The sequence below is a fragment of the Vicia villosa genome, linkage group LG5, assembly GCF_029867415.1.
Source record: "Vicia villosa cultivar HV-30 ecotype Madison, WI linkage group LG5, Vvil1.0, whole genome shotgun sequence".
Classification (NCBI taxonomy): domain Eukaryota; kingdom Viridiplantae; phylum Streptophyta; class Magnoliopsida; order Fabales; family Fabaceae; genus Vicia; species Vicia villosa.
Window position 1 is genome coordinate 74,430,642 of NC_081184.1, and position 20,506 is coordinate 74,451,147.

The window sequence follows — 20,506 nt, forward strand, 5'->3', positions numbered from 1 at the left end:
AACCATACTTAACCGTTAAAAGACAATTTTTTCTAAAATTGGATTTGATACTCCCCATATTTTTTAACCCAATTTTGCCCTTTTTGAAAAAGTCAAGATACAAAGAATTTTCGAAAGAAATTTCTGGTATGCACTGTAAAATTTTTGGCACAGCATACCAGAATTTTCTGTTATAAGGAAATTTCCGGTACATCATACCAGAAATTGTAGTTATTTTAAAATTTCCAGTATACCGTAAATTTCAAATTTTCATAGAGTACCGGAAATTTCATTTTAACTAAAATTTTCGGTATGTTTCAACTTTTGGTTTTTTAAATGGTTGAGATTTTGCCGACACTTTTAGAGGGTCCTGATTGCACCGACACATTTGTGTGGTCTAGAATGCACCACCATTTGTATAAATAGGGGTGTTAGGGTTATTGGATAACACATCATTTCAACAAAATGTTTCTTCCTCAGTATTTGATTAATGTAGAAGTGTATTTCAATGGCCGCAACCCTGCTGTTCAAACCAAGATTCCAGATGGGCCTGAATCCTTTGCTACCTTGAAAGAAACGTTGAATAATTTGCGGCTTGATTCCGATAACATAAGGGTGACAAAGATCGAGTTTCGGGAGGACTGGATTGATATAAATGGAAGAGTGAAATACAACTTAATCGAGTTGAAGAATGATGAAGATGTGAAGGCCACGTGGAAATCATTTCGCCGTAGGATAATTAAAGGTCCGATCGAATTGGATGCGCAGATCCAAAGATCCGTGGACGACATAATGAAGTGTCTGATTCGTCTAGAGTCATCTGTTAGTGCCTAGGTTTTCATGTTTCGGAGTACTGTTTATGCTTGTTGTTTGTCATCTGATGTTTGTTTACTATATTTGTTTGTTATTGATGTTATTTTCTTTATCTACTCGAAACATGTACTAGCCAAAAAGATTATGCAATAAAAAAAATATTCGTATAAAAGATGTTGTACAAAATATACAAATGATACAATCATAACAAAATAAATCTACATAGGTCCTCCACGGGCAACATTCGCCAACCTAGCTAAAATACTGTGAACCTCACAATCAGGATACACGAAACCAATGAGGCTATCCAAGTGAACAACGATGTACTGCAGGTGGTTGTCCTGGTCACCTGCGGGACGTGGAGGTAGTGATGGAGCGGAAGAGTCTCTGGTACGTGAAGGCCCTAAAACATCAGATGATGCGGCAGATGATTTGACCCTAGGGTGTGACACATTGAGGAACCACTCCAGGTATCCATTCTGACACTGCCCAGGCTGCTGAACCACAACGACTGTATCAAGGATCTCACGGGGGAGCTGAGGATGTGACTCTGAAACCAGCGATCAATGTCACCTGCTGGAGCTTCTGGGACTGGCGTAGACATCTCTCAAGCAAGTGTCTAGCCACATGACTCTCCCATCTGACATACCCTGAATATAAAGAAGATATATCAAAAGGATGATGAACGCGGTGACCTGTATACGGTGTCCAGATGACTTCATCCAACATCAGAGCATCCAGTCTCCGCCTGTACTCAATCACTCCTCCTGGAATGGCCTGTTTGGCCTTCCACCTCCTTGCACATGGGTCAGCAGCCGCACAACGTTGGATCTTCCACTCACAGATGTATAATGATGAAATCCTCGAGAAAACAAGCCTCTAACTGGTGTTCATGTGATTGTTAGGTACTTGACAACCTTACAAATTTTCTCACAATAAACTATGGCTGGAAAAGAGAGGAATTGACTCAATTATTGTGTAGTAAAAGCAATATTCGTCATTATTTTTAGAGAATTTATCTTGTCACTCCTCATTTTATACATGCCACCCCCTTAAGTAGGACGTTATTACCAAATTATCTCTTTAAAATGCCGGAATTTTTGAAATTTCTAGTACCGTACCGAAAATTTCATATAAATACCAGAAATTTTGTTGGATTTACCAATTTACCGTGCTTGATGCTACATACAAAAAATTTAAAATTTTCGATACCAGATATTTCAAATTTCTGGTATGTAGCAACAGTTAAATTTGGTACCGGAAATTTGAAATATTCATTACCGGTTCAAGACTGCAAAGATATAAAACTTCATCTGCCATTTCGAAAAATTTCATATTCTAAAAAAATTTTCGGTACACCCTGGAAATTTGGAATTTCCGGTATTGGTTTTCTATCGGAAATTCATGAAATTTTTAGAACGGCGTAATATTTTGTAAATCGCACCAGCAATTTTGAAATTTCTGGTAAATAGATACCGGAATTTTGTAAAAAATAAAGAATTTCTGGTATCGGCCAAAAAGAGGTACCGGAAATTTGTTTTTTGATGATTTTTGCCATAGTAATTTTTTTTTAAAAAAGGTAAACTTTTTGAGTAAATAATGTTGGGGGAAAGAGAGGGATGACATGTATAATTTGAAGGGTAGCACTTATAATTCTCTTATTTTCGTATAATTTGAAGGGTGACATCTATAATTCTCTTATTTTCTTAAGCCACTGCAAAATCTTGATGTAATTTGATTGAAGGGTTAAGTGGAGTTGAAGTTGGCTTTGATCCTATTATAAGATCAAAACAATCCTTTAAAGAGTTACTTTTGAAGCGTGCTACTTCAATATGCTATCCACTTTATCTTGAACTTGCAAACCATCCATAATTCTCCTCATTTTGTCAAAAACACTTTTAAGGAATTTCTTGTAAGAATTATGTCATCAACATAAGAGTGCAGTGAATTTTGAGCTATGCGTAAAAAATGAATGATTTACATTTGACTGTCTGGATCTTTGCTTGATAAGAAGACATGTATACTTCTGATACCACTTTTTGTTTGTTAAAATCCCTCCGAACATACAGAGGAATCCCAAATTCAGAAGCTACTCCTTTCAAATGTCATTAGATATTTAATTCGTTGCTCAAAGTTAAGGTATGTCTAATAAAAAACATGATTTGGGAATATGATACTCTAACATTAGTCAACTACAAATTAATTAAAATATCAAACGGTGGCCGATTCGAGTAAACAAACATTTCCAAGAAAGCTTATGATGTCTAGATTAAGAAAATTAATTTAATTTTAGAGTTTAATTCACCAATTGATTTAGCTCAATTAAATAACATGTACAAAAGCAGGGCATAAAGTTTCGAAAAAAAAATTTAAATAACCAGGTTTATTAAAAAAAATACCAAAAAAACCATATTTTCGGGGTATTTACCAAACTGTCTAGGTTTGGGACCGACCGGAAGTGAATGCGCCAAATGGTTTGGCGTATAGGTATTGATTTGTGGTGAATACGCCAAACCATTTGGCTAACACTATTTTAGTAAGTGTTTGCGCCAAATGGAATGGCGCATTAGGCTAGGGTTTTTGCCCTAATAGCCAAACCATTTGGCGCAATAGGGTACTTTTTTTTTTTTTTTTCAATTTTTTTTTTTAACTTAGGTTACTATATTTTTTTTTTCAATTATTTTTTTCAAGTTATGTTAAATTATTTTGTTTTTCTTTTTTTTTTTTCAATTTTTATTTTTTAAAGTTTTGTTAAATATATAGTTTTTTACCTAGTTTTAAAACTATTTTTTTAGGGTTTATAGTTTTAAAATTGCATTTTTTTTAGTTATGTTAAACATACCTATATATATCGATGCTTAAATATTGTATTATTTGTAAAAATGTAGTGCACAAAATGTAAAATGAAATTTGATAATCGAAAACAAAACATTGGTTATAATAGATCAAAGAAAGGAAACATCGATTACAACTGATTAAAGAAACGATACATCGACACAATTGATTAAAGAAAACACAACAAAATGCTCAATGGCGTCCATCGCCAAGATAACCATCCGTTCCGCACCCTGGTCTTGTTATGACGCGTTTACCGCGATCGACGATCCCGCCACGAAGATTGGCACCACCCCCTCCCCTAGCTCTACCCCTACCCCTGCCCCTTTGTGCTTCTTGTTGGGTCTGTGTCACTGGGCCTGGAAGTGGGATGTCTCGTGGGTCGCTGTCTATCAACCGGACTATCGTCGAAGGAACGGATACGTTATTTTCTCTGCCGTATAACCTCCCATGCAGGTAATGTTTTGGAACATTCAATCCATGGACCAGCTTAAGAGAACCCTCCTTAGGTTTTTGGACGGAGAGTGGAGTCCAGGCGAACAAATCAGATCTATCAAGAGACTTAGAACAAGGGGAGGTGTTTTTCTTGAAAGACAGCGTTGGTGGGAGACAATGGAGGACGACATTCAATGCACTCGAATGATGGAGGACAGAGAAGACATTGTCCTAACCGTTGTAATATCCTAGATGTTGCAGTTTCTTATCATTTCAGTTACTTTTGTACCGTCCAATTAAATGCTCTGAGCATATATTAATGAAATGTTTTTTTAACATTACAAAGTTTCCAATTAGTATTTAAGTTATTAATAATTAACAAAATTATTTTCCTCTGTATTTCACCCACTATAAATAAAGGTGTGTGTGTGTGTGGAGTTGAAGTACCAACTCTTTCTTCATTCTTACTGCAAACACTAAAAAATGAACTCAATTTGGGCTGTCGTCTTTTTTGAGGAAGGTAGTCACATGCGTGTCTGCCTTAACCCCCATTGGAATTTCCAGAGAATTGTTAGAGCCATCAACACTGGGTTTCGTCAACTAGATGGTCCGACCAGAAAAGTTAAACAGATAGATTACCGTTGTCCATACATTACGTTGACGGATAATAATCCATAAGGCACCTACATGTATTATTGGGACCGTGTGAAAGACGATGTGGACGTGGATCTAATGTTTTGGACACACAGTGGAGAGGTTAACCGAGGCGTTGAAAATCCACTTGTTCTTGCAGTGATACTTGAGTAGTTTAGATTAAGTGTTGTTGTGTTTGTTGCAATGATCGAGCGTGTACTACAAGTTGTTATGTGTTATTTTGCAATGTAATATCGTGATATACCGGTTGTTTTGTGTTGCCAAAACCGGATCGTTCAATTAAAATAAATGTGGTCGTTGTGTTAATTGTGGTTTTCTGAAGATCAATTACGCTATATAAATAAACACACACACACATATATATATATAAATAATTATTGCAGAACTAGCTGCCAGATAGGGTTGCATGCATGCTCTGCTTAGGAGAATCGTTGCAGGAATCTTATCAGGAATCGTTTCAGGAGTCTTTGCAGACGCATGCTAGGGTACAGGACATATATAAATTTATTTAGATACATATATATATATATATATATATATATATATATATATATATATACATAAATAAATATATTAACATAAATATATATATATATATATATATATATATATATATATATATATATATATATATATATATATATATATATATATATATATATATATTTATATATACATAAATAAAGATATATATATATATATATATATATATATATATATATATATATATATATATATATATATATATATATATATATATATATATAAATAAATATATATATATACATATATATATATATATATATATATATATATACATAAATAAACACACACACACACACACATATATATATATATATATATATATATATATATATATATATATATATATATATATATATATATATAAATAATTATTGCAGAACTAGCTGCCAGATAGGGTTGCATGCATGCTCTGCTTAGGGGAATCATTGCAGGAATCTTATCAGGAATCGTTTCAGACGCGCGATGGGGTACAGGACATAGATCAGCGTGTCTATGTGTTGAGATAATGCAAGGATGTAAGAAGCACAATTTATAAGACATCCAATATTTTCTAAACATTACAACTCACACCAACAATTTTACCTAATCTGACTTGAGCTTACAACACCCACACACTTTCCCCGTCAAAATGACTTCATCTACCCAGTACCTTGTGCATGCCCATCTAAACGGTGAGACTTACTCTCATGAAATAGCCGGTTTTGTGATGAGAAACACTCAGGTTGTACCATTGTTGTTAAGCAAAAGAGCAACATTTTCGTACTTCATTCAGCGACTATACTCTAAGATTGCAATGGGTCCTATTGCAAGCGTTTTTTTACCAATGTCCCTCTTTCAATGTAGACAACACCGTCAAGTTTTACGAGATGGAGATTGCCACTGACGAAGACCTGCAAGATATGTTTACCACCCACGAATACTCTGGGTTGGATTCCATCGAGTTGTACGTTACTCTACAGGTTGAGACACAAGAAATTCATGTTGTCCAGTCACAAGTTATTGACCCACCAGTCAACGAGCAAGACGAGGTTGACGTCATAGACGAGGAAGAAGATGATCTGGAAACTGAATTTGACGACATGGTCAACGAGGAATCCGACGACGAGCAACAAACGTTGGTGCCTCCAGCTCATGCGTACGCACCTCCAGCACATATGAGTAACTTGAACCTGCAAGGTGACGAACCATCATCTGACATCTTCTTCACACCCTACATCCAAAATGACGAAGAATTAAAGGAAGGAGACAAGTTTCCTTCTAAGGAGGCTTGTCTGAGAAGAATAAAAAAATGGCACATGGCGAACAACGTTGATTTTGACGTAGATCGTTCAAACCTGGAACGGTATGTAATCACTTGTAAAAATCCAGAGTGTGGGTTCAGACTGTTGGCTTCTTATAGGAAGAGAAGTAATGCATGGAAAATAGGGTCGATTACGCAGCAACACACGTGTGTCAACCCTAACAGTTCCCAGGATCATACAAAACTCAGTGCCGATCTCATATGTCAGGAGATCTTGCCTCTCATAAGCTCTGATCCGTCTCTGAAGGTTAAAAATATAATATCACACATCGTTACAACCTTCAACTACACTCCATCTTACAGAAAGGCGTGGGTTGCAAAAACAAAGGCAATTGAGACAGTCTACGGCAACTGGGAGGAGTCATACAAAATTCTTCCCCGATACCTCAATGCGCTACATAGTTACGCACCTGGCACTGTTACTATTCTAGAGACACTGCCCGCGCATGCCCCGGATGGAAACCCTGTCCAAGGAAACGGAATATTCCATCGGCTTTTTTGGGCGTTCAAACCTTGCGTACGAGGGTTTGCACACTGTAAACCCATACTTCAAATTGATGGGACATGGTTATACGGCAAATACAAAGGAACCATGCTCATGGCGGTTGCACAAGACGGGAACAACAACATATTTCTAGTGGCGTTTGCTATCGTCGAAGGTGAAACTGCGGCGGCTTGGAGTTTCTTTCTAAGGAACCTCCGAGAACATGTTGCTCCTCAGCCTGACATCTGTTTAATCTCTGATAGGCACGCTTCCATAGAGAGTGCTTATAATAATCCAGCAAACGGATGGCATGACCCCCCTTCAAAACACGTCTATTGTATTCGCCACATCGCCCAGAACTTCATGCGGGAGATCAAGGACATACTTCTAAGAAAGGCCCTGGTCAATGCTGATTATGCATTGACCCAACCCACATTCCAGCATTATCGGAGTGATATTGTAATGACAAATCCAGAGGCAGGTAGTTGGGTAGATAATCTTTCCAGGGAGAAATGGACAAGGGCTTACGACAAAGGCGTGCGATGGGGCCATATGACGACCAATCTCGTGGAATCCATGAATGGCGTTTTCAAAGGCATTCGTAACCTTCCAATCACAGCACTGGTGGAGGCCACATACTTTAGGATGGCTTCACTCTTCTCAACAAGAGGCAGGAGATGGGGTGATGTTAGGCAAGCTGGTCAACTATTAAGTGATAGTTGCATGAAATTTATGCAACAACAATCGGGAAAAGCAAACACTCACCAAGTAACTTCTTTCGACCGATTCAATCACACGTTCAGTGTGCGCGAGACAATTGACCACAATGAGGGATTGCCAAGACAACAATATAGGGTTCTTCTTGACGAAGATTGGTGCGACTGTGGAAGGTTTCAAGCTTTTCGTATGCCTTGCTCGCACGTCATAGCTGCATGTGCGTATGTCCACCGCGACGCTATATCACTACTGTCTCCGATTTACAAGACTCAGACATTGCTCAGAGTTTACAGTGTTGCGTTTCCTGTGGTGGCCAAGGAGGATTACTGGCCTGAGTATGATGGAGAGGTAGTTTGGCACAACGACGCAATGCGGCGAAAGAAAAAAGGGCGTCCCAATAGTACACGGATTAGAACCGAAATGGACGTCCACGACAAAATGGAACGAAAATGCAGCATTTGTCGTCAGGTGGGGCACAATAGAAAAAGATGCCATAATCGTGGCTCGACCTCGTCGCAAGTTTAGTATAATCTGTATTTTTTTTAAGGCAATGTATCAGTTTCGCTTACCACCTCTTGTAACCGTTCATCGGTCTTTCATCAATAAATTGAGCTTTAGTGAAAAACCGATATCGATAACGCAAACATTATATAGGGTTACTAAAAATTTTACGAACTCGATTTCTCAGACGTTTTTACGAAAATAAAAGACCGGAATAAAAAACGGTGCGCGAAAATACCCAAAGAGGTTTTTTTTTTAAAAAAAAAATAACCCAACACATAGGAGCCATATGAAATGGCGCCTATGTGTGGGAACCAAAGCACATGCGCCATTTGGAATGGCATGTAATCCTTGCCCTAATTTTTTGTTCCTTTGCGCCAAATGATTTGGCTTGCAACACATGAATGCGCCATTTCATTTGGCGCATTCACTTGTTTGGGGTCCCAAACCTAGACAGTTTGGTAAATACCCCGAAAACATGGTTTTTTTCGTATTTTTTTTATTAAACCTAGTTATTTAAATTTTTTTTTCTAAAGTTTCATTCAACTTGTAACTAAAATACTTGATAGAATTTAACATTTCTTGAGTCTAATATGTAAGCAATTTAATTTTATTTAATTTTCTTTCGGGTATGTTTGGATTGATGGAAGAGAGTGAAATGGAATGGTATAGATGTATGTTCCATTGTTTGGATTGATTAAAAACTAATGGAATGGAGCGGAACCGGATGGAATGTATTCCATCTCATTCCATCACTTTCCATCATTTTTTATACCCTCTGATTTGAGCGGAATGACAAAATAGTTATATTCCGTCGTGAAATAACCAAACAATAGAACGACATATTTATTCAATTCCGTTCCACTCCATTATGCTCCACTCCATTCCGCTCTGTTCATTTTAGTCTATCCAAACATAGCCGTACAGGAATCCACATATTCTTCTCAGTTATGATTAAAGAGTTGTCTTAAATTTACTACAGTATAGTCTACCTACAATTCAGTAGAGTATAGTCTACCTAAAATTCAAGTTTGGTTCATCAACTTGTAATCGGTATATCTCTTACCATACCTAACCAATTTAGGTCATCCCAAGGTCTAACACACGACAAATTCTATCTACTTTATAATAATTTTAGTTTCACTACTAAAAACAAATTCTATCGACTCTGTAATGGTTTAAGTTTCACTCTTAAAACAAATTTGTAGCATGAGTTATGAGCAAAATACCAACAAAATATCCAAATTTTGAGTTGCAGAATCTCAAATCAGTAAATAAACTTATAGTTCAATTATCTGTCATACCATAATTCCTCAGTAACTGAATTTTGGGTGGCAGGATTTCTAAAGGCTTCAGTTTTATATGTAGATATGAGCAATTTACAGGGACTATGTCCACACTCCACACAAATGCAATAGTTCATTTTCCCCATTTACACAAGGTGCTCCAAAGCCGTGGTCGTCATGTTTGTGAAACGCTTTTCCATTGTAACTTCACGAGAATATTCTTTTTAATGTTTAAATAATTGAAAGATGTGCATAAATATTGTAACTTGCATTCTTTTGCAACTAAAACAAGATACAAAAATTGTTCGAGAATCATAAAACTAACAAAATTGTTGATGGAGTTGTCAAAACAAGGTGGACAGAATCAGTAATTTTTGTTGTTGAAGAGTACAAGCAAATAACGTTAACGAGGAGGTGTGTATCTCATTGAAAATTTGATGGCGTTGGAGTACAAAAAATATGCATGTTACTTGTTCAATCTGCAGAGTCACTCCAAACTAGAAGCAGCAGCAGCTCCTTTGTATACACTGAACTCGCCGAAATCCCTCTTTCCACTGGCAAAATATCGTCCAAAATCAAAGTGTCGGAGAAAGGAATAATAATTCAGTTTCTGCTATACATAATATTATTATTAATGTACTTCACATAACAATCTAATCGCACCTAAATGAGCGTCAGTATATTTTTTTCGAGCAAGTAGAAAAATAAATAATAACTAGTCTACCTGTGTTTTATGTCCCATCCACCAGGAAGAAAACGCGGTTTTAAAGTATCCACAAATACTTGTCTCCATCTTTGACAAAACTCTCGAATGCCATCTTCACCATACTCCTTCAATAAATGATCTACAACGTGTTTACCGTGTGGACCATGTCCCAAGAGCGATAGTTTTGAATGATGTTTTGCTTGTGTTGAATCTTCATCTCTAGGTGATTCTTCGTCTTTGGAATAAGATAAGTCGCTAACAACAATTGGTTGGCTTTTGTTCAGACTCTCATCAACATTTACAGCAGAGTTACTTGTTTCAACATCATCATCATTATCATTATCATCATTGTCGTCATTTGTAGTTTTAACTAAAATGGTATTTCCATTTGAAGTAGCTTTATCAACAGCAAGATCAGAAGTCAAAGAGGGTTTTCCAATATCATCTTCTCTATTATTTCCGCTTACTGTTTCTTCATTTGCATACGAACCATCAAGAGTATCAATATTCAATGTCCCCACATTACTAACAATTTCAGGTGCGTAACCAGCATGATTTTCCCCTTGTGGCACTGCAACAGCATTTCCTGTGGAATGTTTAAATGATACCCCTCTCTTCTTCTCATATCTTCTTCTCTCATAAGGACGCATTCCAACTTGCAAAGCACTCTCTAGATCCTCTTCAGATATCTCCCTTCCTCCATAATATTTCTTTACAATCTAGAAAGGAAGAAAAAAAACTAATGTTATAAATAGAAGACCCTGCAGTTGAAGTTTTTCAATAACAATAAGTTACTAGGGTTTAGTCTTGAGTACACAGGCTTGGCAATCAATAACAGACAAAAATATGATCAAACCTCGGTCAGTTCTTCACGTCGCTCAAGAGGCATTCTTGGCCCGTGACGTAGAAGAGCCACAGCAGCAGATCGTAATTGTAATGGAGATACACCTCCCTCATCATTAGATTTTTCAGTCTCTTTCCCTGGATGAATTACCCTCCGAACATACAGAGGAATCCCAAATTCAGAAGCTATTTTTCTTTTATACTTCTCTGCAGCAGCATGGGCAACTTCATGGCAATCCACACAAAGTAGGACAATATCATGAGAGCGATGACTCTTCAAATGTTCAGGGAAATGTATTCTATAACATGATGGGATTATTCGATATCGTAAGTAGTGACTTCCTTCACCACACCCAACACATATATTTTTCTTACTCTGGATATAAAAATCATTGCCTTCATCCTCTGGGCGGCCTTTGGGTTCAAAAAGAAGCATTATACCTGGGGGATCCTCCTCGACAAACTTTGCAAGATCCCGGTTAAGGTACCTGGAGAGTTGAACATTTATCATGTAGAAGCAGCACCTTTTAGTTTCTTTTATAAATGGAATAAAAGCAAGTAAAAGTGTACAAACCATTCAAGCTTCTTCCGATCACAGTAACAAAGCAGCCTCCCATCATTAGCAAATATCCGACAATTGTGATAAACAGGAGATTTGCAAGAGAATTTTTTAACGAATGAATTTCGAGAATCCTTCTTTGAATGTTGTCTAGGATTTTTTAGGCTCGAGTGCTTATAGAATAGTAAGGTTGGTCTTGGGTTACTATTAACCAACAAAGCATAATTAAATATGTTAAGTTTACAACTTCCATTTTGACCTAGACACTTCTGAAGATTCACAGAATAAATATCACCATGGTTAACCAACTCATTTGCAAGCAGATGAGAGATATCACTCAGGTGGCTGCAAACAACAGGAGATGGGGAAGGATTGCAAGAGCTCAGACCCGTTTCTGCATTGACATCAGTCTGAACTATGGTGTTATATATTTCAGAGTGGCTTGTTGGAAGCTGACTTGCCAAAGCAACAATTGCCTGGTCTGACAGTACATATTTTATGCTTTCGTCATGAATACGAGCCTGAAAGGATGAACATGCCAACAAATAATCAGCTTATGAAGCTAAAAACATAATTTTCTGACATCAAATAGAAAATAATCAGCACCACATCAAATTTGTAACCAAGAAACAAAATCTTGATTTACGACTTTAGTTCATTATTTAAACAAAGTAGATACTGTTTGACTTAGTTTTACATATTCTTTTGGTCATAAATTATGTAAGAAACAAAACCTCAGCCTAAATACTTTGAATACTATAAACTTGACGGATTATCATTACTGAACAAATGTCAAGTATTTTCTATTGGAATAAATTTAAACATATTTAAGCAGTCTTCAATATACTTGGTTAACTTTCTTCCTTTATTTAAGACCAGTATAACTCCAAAGTTTTATTTCCAAAAGGTTTATCATGTGTAAACCACATGCGAGTATGTTACATAACTTTAAGGTGCATGTTAAGATTTCTCCATTAACTATCAACACGGAGAACAAATTCCTGTTCCATCTTAAATTTGCAAACTAACATGTTACAGTGGTCTTCAACTCAAAGACATGAAAAAAGGTATAGTTTATAGTAACAAAACTGTTCTTTAGTGGTAGCTAATCTTAAGGAGACTTTATACATAACTCACCATCAAATCTCTCCATGTGCACAGCTGCCTCACGGTATACAGAAACTGTAATCAAAGAATCGAGTTAGAACAATATATCAAGCTTAATCACTCAACTACTTCAAATCCATACTAAAGCAGAAAACCTGGGTTTCATTGGAAATTGAAGGAAAGCCTTGATTGCTCTGATGACGTGAAAATAATGATAATGCAGCAGATTCTCCGGGCGAAGCTTCAACCTCCTTTGTGAAAAGTTGTAAACAAGTCATGTTTGAACGCCGACTAGCCTCAAGAACAAAATGGAATTTGTCATCGGAACAAGAGTTATCTGATACAATAACATATTCAGAATGTTGAACAAACAATGTTAACAAAGAATGATCATAATAAGTTGTTAAAAAAGCTCGTTGCTACAGTCAATTCATTAAAGTTAACCTCTCAAAATGACAAACTGCTTAGGACTACAAAATAATTATGGGTTGCAGCAGATCTTGCACATTCTGAAACAATCTGCTTATTTCTATAGCTGATTTTTTAGGCATGGAAAAGATATAACAGAGGAGAAAGAGAGATTTGACATGGTAGATATTCAAAGCTTCAGTCTACTAAAATGAGTATTGCTTTTATGTGAGAAATTTCTGGTTTCTCTTTGCTATCTTTAATCACAATATGAGACAAGAAGGAATACCATTGTCCAGTTGTTTCAGTTCAGCAATCAGACAGTTTGCAATATACAACAGATAGTGAGCATCTGTTCGTGCATAATGTACCATTTCTTCTGAGAGAGGGCGTTGTCTCCAGTCTTCACGCTACAATCAAACATATAAAAGACATAGTAATTCTATTCAGTATCTGAAAAGACATCATTAATTAACTTCGAGAAAAATTTGCATGTTCTATATTTGATGTACCTCGTGCTAAAAATAAATTATTATTTATTATTATTTAAATATCTAGCATTTCCTTTTAGTTCAACATATAGAATAACTTGATCATTCAATTATAATCATTTTTATTCATACTTCTAACGTCCTCCTCATCAGTTCAATAAACTCAAGTCAGCTGTTTGAGATTGAATTCCTTTATTAGAAGTTAAAATTGCAATCCCAAGTGCATAAGAGAAATATCATTATAGTGTATCTGACTAAACATGTGAAACAATAATTACAAGAAAAATTACAAAATCTTCGTAAAAGAGAGTTAATAAATTTTCACATTCTAGATAAGCCACTAAAGAAGTCTATCATTATTTTAAAATACACAGAATTCAATTTAGATTCAACTTTGCTATTTATTACATGAATAAAAGAAAAACATGGAAATTGCATTCTACTTAATATAGCCATGCTAGCAAGAAAATGCTTAAGATCTACAACTAATACATCATTGATGACAACCGATGAATTCATTCAATGCAGGAAATCAAGTATAATCAAGTCAAACCTGTAATAATTTATTTGTTGTCACACCACAGTAAGTTTCTAGCAAATACGCAAGTGATTTTTGTGGTTTCGATAGCACCTCGCATGCCTGCACAGCATGAACACAGATAAATAATAAGTTGCAGGTCAATGGTAAATGGAGGACTTTTCCGCTCACTTCATGCATGAGGAGGAGAAATTTTGCATGGTACTATGTAAATGGCATCGGATGCATAATAAGGCAACATGATGGCATAGATTACCTTTGAAGTATCAAACAGATTAACAATGTATATGTGAAAGTCCCTCTGTAGCCAGAGAACATCATTGTCGGCGCCATGGAACACCTATCCACAAATTTCCCATTGAAAAAAAAACAACTGAAGCGAATAGATTTGAACAACAAAAACAGAGACAAATAAATAAATTAAAGTATCAATGATAAATGCTATGCTTTAATTTGATCCCAAACACGTGGTGCAGCCTAGATATTTAAAAAGTAAAATGAATCTGAATTATTCTAACTTTATTATATCATAAAAGAAATTAGCCTTACAAAGATCAACTTATTGAAACATGACACCGATAACTTACATACTTTACAAATTGAAGGGTTAGCAAAAACTGGCCGAAGAATTCCCATGGAATCATGCAGGGCAATAGTATCAATCAAATAATCTTCCTGTTGAGTAGAAATCTGGTTGACAACATAAAAACACATGTGTATCATGAACAAAATCATCAAAAATTAAGTTATTGGCTTAACATACTCAAACAAATTTTAAAGATAACATGAAACTACCTGAACTAATCCAGTAAACCCTAGAAAAGAGTGCAAGCTATGTTGTTCTGTATCCACACCAAAGAACATTTCCTTGCTCAATGCATCGACCAGTTCCTTTAACTGCGTCTCCGTATCGACCCAAATATATGAATCATTCATTTCTAATTTCTCAGCTCCAAGTTCAATTTCAGGCTGGTGATTACTTAACAATGCTGTAATCTCTGCCTCATACGGATGCAAATTTGAACCATTCTCTGCCACCACAACAAAAAATAAACACTACACTCAGCTTGATCTTAACAGTTAACAATCTTGCATACAAAACTCAATATAGCAGATCAAGAAGAATCCAAAAGAAACGTTAATAACGAATTTCTAGATCTAGCTTTCAGTACTCAGCGCCAAATTTCAAATAAATCACATTATTTCAAATTTAAAACTCAACCAATTAAGTTATATCAAATATCGAAAAATTATACCGTGTTTATACTGATAACTAGGTTAAACCAGATTAATTGAAACTACTTCAACTATTAATTTCATTAACCTTAAGCAAAAATCTCAACAATAAAAAGTCCTCAAACAATCGAAATCAAGCGAAAACGCGAAAACAACAATTATGAAGTTACTGCGGTAGAGAATCAACATAAGAACACATGAATTTTCGTAAGATTTATTTTCCGTCGTTTCCAAAGCAACGAAACGTACCGTTACTTCCGGAGGCTTTCACGCTCAAATGCTTAAATGGCGTATATGAGTTATCAGCTAAGACTCGCTTAAACGTCGACTGTGGCTTCGGTTCGGAATGTGAGTAACACGAATTCGAGAGAGACTCGCGCCGCTTCCGCCGCGTTCGACGGTGTACGGTGAAGACGATGGAGATTATTGCAGCTGCTAAAGTGGCGATCGTGAATGCCACGCGCGTTTTTCGTTCGTTGTTCATTTTCTTCTTCTCTGTTTTGAGGAGTTGAGTTAGTTTGGGTTGTGCGCAGAGAGAACGTTGAGGCGGTGGGTTGAGGCGGTGGGTTGCGGCCGTTACCTGTGGCGGCGATGTAATAATTCAGAAGGTGCTTTGTTGGACTTACGTGGCAAATTCAAAATGATGACTGTGTTAAAGAATTGGGTCTATGAGTGAAAAAGCACAAGTTGGAATCGGAGATTTTTATTTGCCATCCCAACACTAAAACCTAGCACCCCCAGTATTATACTAATTTTTAAAATAAAGTTGGCGGATAAAATAAATGATAATTTCTCATCCCATTCCATGATTTTCTTACGCACCACCGAATTGACGAAACTGCCATCGTGCTTCTGTAGATGTATTTTCAGAAGCACCTTTTTTTTTTGTTTAACGTTGTTTTATTCTGTAGTTACACTTAGGCTATGTTTGAGAGTTTAGAGGGGAGGAGAATGAAGGACTTTGAAAAATGATTTTTTTTTAAAAATCTACTTAATATAAATCTAAGGTTGTCATGATGATAACCCTAGACAAAACCCTTAATATGACATTCTCATATAATTTGATATTTATGTGACATTCTTACAAGCTTCTCAATTTAAGTCAAATTTTTCAATTTTTTAAAATATTTTATAAAATTTTACATTTCTTTCAAAGGGTAAGTCTCAAATAAATTTTGCTTACAAAAAATTGTCAAATAAATATGTCATTAATATTAAAATGGTATTAATGAAATAAATATATAATATAAATTTTTGAACTGTTTTTTTTTGTTGCTATTTTGTAACTCTTTTTGTTTAATTATAATCATTCACCCATTTATTCATTTATTGTATATATAACTTTTAATTAATAAGTTATTATTATTTTATTTGTTATGTTCTATCTATATGCACAATCATCATGTATATAAATATCTGATATTGGTTTATCATCGTTTGTACATCTAATCTTTTTGGTGATCTTCAATTTTTTGTAATAGTTTCTTTTCTTCTCTTTTACATATATGTCTTGGTTTGTATGACATAATAGAGATTGAATTGTTCCATTACAAATATTTAAAATCTTCTTTTTATTGATATAGTTTTTTCTATGTGAATCAGAAAGAAGAGGATGAGGATATTGGTTTATCATCGTTTGTACATCTAATCTTTTTTGGTGATCTTTAATTTTTTGTAGTAGTTTTTTTTTCTTCTCTTTTACATATATGTCTCGGTTTGTACGTCATAATAGAAACCGAATTGTTCCATTACAAATATTTAAACTCTTCTTTTTATTGATATATTTTTTTCATCCGAATTTATTGATATAGTTTTTTCTATGTGAATCAGAAAGAAGATGATGAGTTTTGTTGGATCATTACGACTGAGAAAGACTTTAAAATGATCGTTCAAATAAATACATGGTTTAGTCTTAACTAGTGCGATACGGGTAGCTGTTGGTGCCGGGTCATTTTGTTCAATATATAATTTTTTGTCGAATTAAAAGTTTTCTAAATAGGTGTGAGTGTATGATAAATAATATTTTTTTATTTGTTAATTTTGAATTAAGTTTTGTGTTATATTATGTAATAATATGTGTAATATTATGACTAAAAGAATTTGTGTAAAATATCTAATGTAGAATATTGGTAATATTGATTTATTTTATAATAACAAAAATGTAAAGTTGGTGTATTTAATAAAATGAAATGCATAAAAAGGTACATGAGGAAGGGAAAATATATCACAAATAAATCACGTGTGTTATAGTTATTAAAAAATAATTTTAATGAATCCCAACAGTTTTTAGAAAGTTTTTGGAAACATATTAGGATACCAAGAGTCAGTAGTGGTACACTGCATTTTGTCTTTTTCGTTTACAAACTTTAGAAGTACTTTCGAAATAGAAGTTTTGTAGGTTGTTGGTCATTTCAGAAACCGCTTCTGCTATCTACTTCGCAGACCACAACAATGACGAACCCCGACCGGAAAGTGGAAGATGAAAGGTACGTGTAAGTTGTGATTTTCATCTGTATTAGTGACACTGTATATTTCTTCTTACATGGGTGTTCTTCGGCCACGATTTTGTGGTTTCAGTTTATTTTAGAAAGAAGTATGTAGTATTGTAGATATGGAGTTCATAGAGATGTTTTGATATATAATCGGATGGTAGAATAGTGTAGTTGTTCATGCACTTTTGTCGTTTGGTACCCATTTGTGTGGTTCTATTGATCGTGTAGATTTATTACTTTTTTAATTTATTGAGCCACAATGATAATAAAGTTTGGAATGCATGCAGTTGTTCATCTAAGAAGGTTGTTAGTGTCTACGATTCAAAGCTAAAAGAGCTATACACTGACTACCTGTACGCTGAGGAAGAGCATGTGGAGAAGACTGGGAAGAAGTGTAAGCTGATATCATTTGAAGAATTTAGTTATATGGTCAAACCAGTTGGTGTTGAGAATATTAAGGATGGGGGTGATGACATAGGAATGAATAAGGTAGGAGAAGTTGTTGGTGTTCCTGACTAATCATGCGTGGAAACATCTGTAACCGGTAATTTAAAAGGGTAAAACATTCTAAATTAGTCAGTATGTTTTAAGTTTATAAAGTCTGTAATTTTGTATGTGATTTTGATATATAATATAGTTGTGTGCAAGAGTTGTTTTCAAGATAAGGTCTTTGTATTTTCAGCATCTGTGTATGTTGTGATGTTGTTTTGATGTTACTATGATTGTTTTTCATATGCAGTTCTTTAGAAATTGATGGTGGGAAGGGAAGTGGTGTAACTGTTGTTGGAGATGGCCTTATGGGAAAATCTGTGAAGGCTAAATTTGTGTAAGTATTGTGTTTTTAGGGCATGTATTTTAGGTTATTTGAAAGACAGTTTGTAATGTTTTAGATGATACTGCAGAGATGATAGCTCAGATGATGAATATGAAGGGCTGTTTGAAAGATATAGTGTAAATCAGATGCGAGTTCTTGAATTATTGAAGGATCCATATGTGGACGATCACAACTCTGATTCGGACGGTGATGACTCAGGGGATGAAGGATACGCTGTGGATTATAGTTGGAGTGTAGAGGTGAAAGATGGAAAGAGCACGCTGACTAATGTGCAGGTAATGCTTTAGTATTGTGAAAATCATTATATGTGTTAGGAAATAAAACATATGGACAATGATTTTACATTGTATCTGTTTTGGATGCAGCATTTTCCTCCCTGTGTTACCAAACACTACCTGTTGTGGAATCAAAGAGGGACTGAGCTTATATACAAAGATATTCGGAAGAGCTATTATATGGAGATTGGCTGCACAAAGCGAAACGAAAAGGTGTTTAAGAAGGAGAAATTTATGGCTGGAGGATGGTACGAGTATGCGAAGAACATGAATGTTGGAAATGGAGATGTCTTGTGGTTCACAATAGAGACCCCTACGAGACGTCTGTATGTTACGTTGATCAAGGCTTAGGGTGGTTTGGATTTGAATCTGTAATAGTAAATATGTTTTGGTTTTCCTAATACTATGGTAGTTTTGAGACAAGAAGTGTTTGTTGTGTAAGTTTTTTAGTGATGCAGGGTGGAGTTCAGGTAGTTTTTGATGGGCATGTGAACAATTTTAAAAGAATTTTGAATGTAGTTTCATATCTATTAAATTATAAGATACCTGTGTGATCCTTATGAAAGTATTTTTGTTTTGAATAAATTATATTATTAACTCAAGTTGCCATAGGGTATTGTGATTTAATAATTTATAATGAAGTTCCAATAATAAGGTTACAGTTACATGGTGATTTTTACATTGACATAAAACTGGGAAAGATATTTTGCTAGGTTGGGCTGTCATATTTATTAAGTCTCAAATAGTACAATTTTTTTCATGTTCCAAAGGTTATGTGATTTTTTGTGAACTTTAGTATTTGTTTGTTGGTTTATGATTTAATGTGTTTAATTTAAATTGAAGTTTAGTGTTAATATTGTTGGAGTTATTTAGTAGGTCTGTTTATTACTTGTAAGATAACGGTAAACGTTTTGAATTAAGTTGCTAATGAAAAGAATGACTAAATTAAAAAATTCGGTGGTTGTAATAGATGAATGGCCAGGTGTAACTAGTAATGGGCTTTTAGTGTCATTACTGTTGAGCAGACGAATATATTACTTCATATGACGTACGAAACATTTTGGTGGTTTGGATACGTTACATTTGTTTGTTTTTAATATAAGGTTTATGCCCTCAAACGTTTTACGACCACTTTTTCAGAAGTTTGGTGGAGGTATGAATGAAATGGGTGACAACACTTCAATGATTTCTGCTCGAAGGTGATTGTGTCTGTGTAAATTTGTTTTGTCATGTTCATGGGATGGTCAGCAAATGCTGATACATGATGGTGTATTTATATTTGCATGTTTATTTGATGATTCACGTTTTTTTTAGAAATTATATACTGATTATTAAAAGTTTTTCTTTAGCAGGAACGCAGTGAAGATGGAATTTGAAGAAACATGGGATAGGCTGAAAAAGGAGGTTTTCATTAAGAGGGTGTTGGATGAGAGGAGGATTCAGAAAGAATGGAAGAGAAGTTGGGA

At 35.1% G+C, this 20,506-nt stretch overlaps 2 protein-coding genes across 4 annotated transcripts; one reads left to right on the plus strand and one right to left on the minus strand.

The window, feature by feature from the left end:
- The first annotated feature begins 444 nt into the window (after positions 1-444).
- LOC131604845 (uncharacterized) lies at positions 445-813 on the plus strand. The gene has a single exon (XM_058877260.1). It carries the CDS (start codon positions 445-447, stop codon positions 811-813), a length of 369 nt encoding a protein of 122 aa, XP_058733243.1.
- Positions 814-9,800: 8,987 nt separating this feature from the next.
- On the minus strand, positions 9,801-16,094 carry LOC131601762 (protein RRP6-like 3). 3 transcript variants are annotated; one of them, XM_058873652.1, is made up of 12 exons: positions 15,688-16,093; positions 14,998-15,233; positions 14,794-14,892; positions 14,459-14,542; positions 14,218-14,304; positions 13,463-13,583; positions 12,921-13,102; positions 12,796-12,840; positions 11,674-12,179; positions 11,113-11,587; positions 10,275-10,975; positions 9,801-10,104 (listed from the first exon to the last, which is right to left on the minus strand). In XM_058873652.1, the coding sequence occupies exons 1-12, from the start codon at positions 15,920-15,922 to the stop codon at positions 10,038-10,040; spliced, it is 2,838 nt and encodes a 945-aa protein (XP_058729635.1). In that variant the 5' UTR covers positions 15,923-16,093; the 3' UTR covers positions 9,801-10,037. The 3 variants fall into 3 exon arrangements, with proteins under 3 accessions (XP_058729635.1, XP_058729637.1, XP_058729636.1); XM_058873653.1 differs by having other exon boundaries at positions 10,026-10,160; positions 15,688-16,094; XM_058873654.1 differs by lacking the exon at positions 15,688-16,093 and having other exon boundaries at positions 14,790-14,892; positions 14,998-15,136.
- Positions 16,095-20,506: the final 4,412 nt, after the last annotated feature.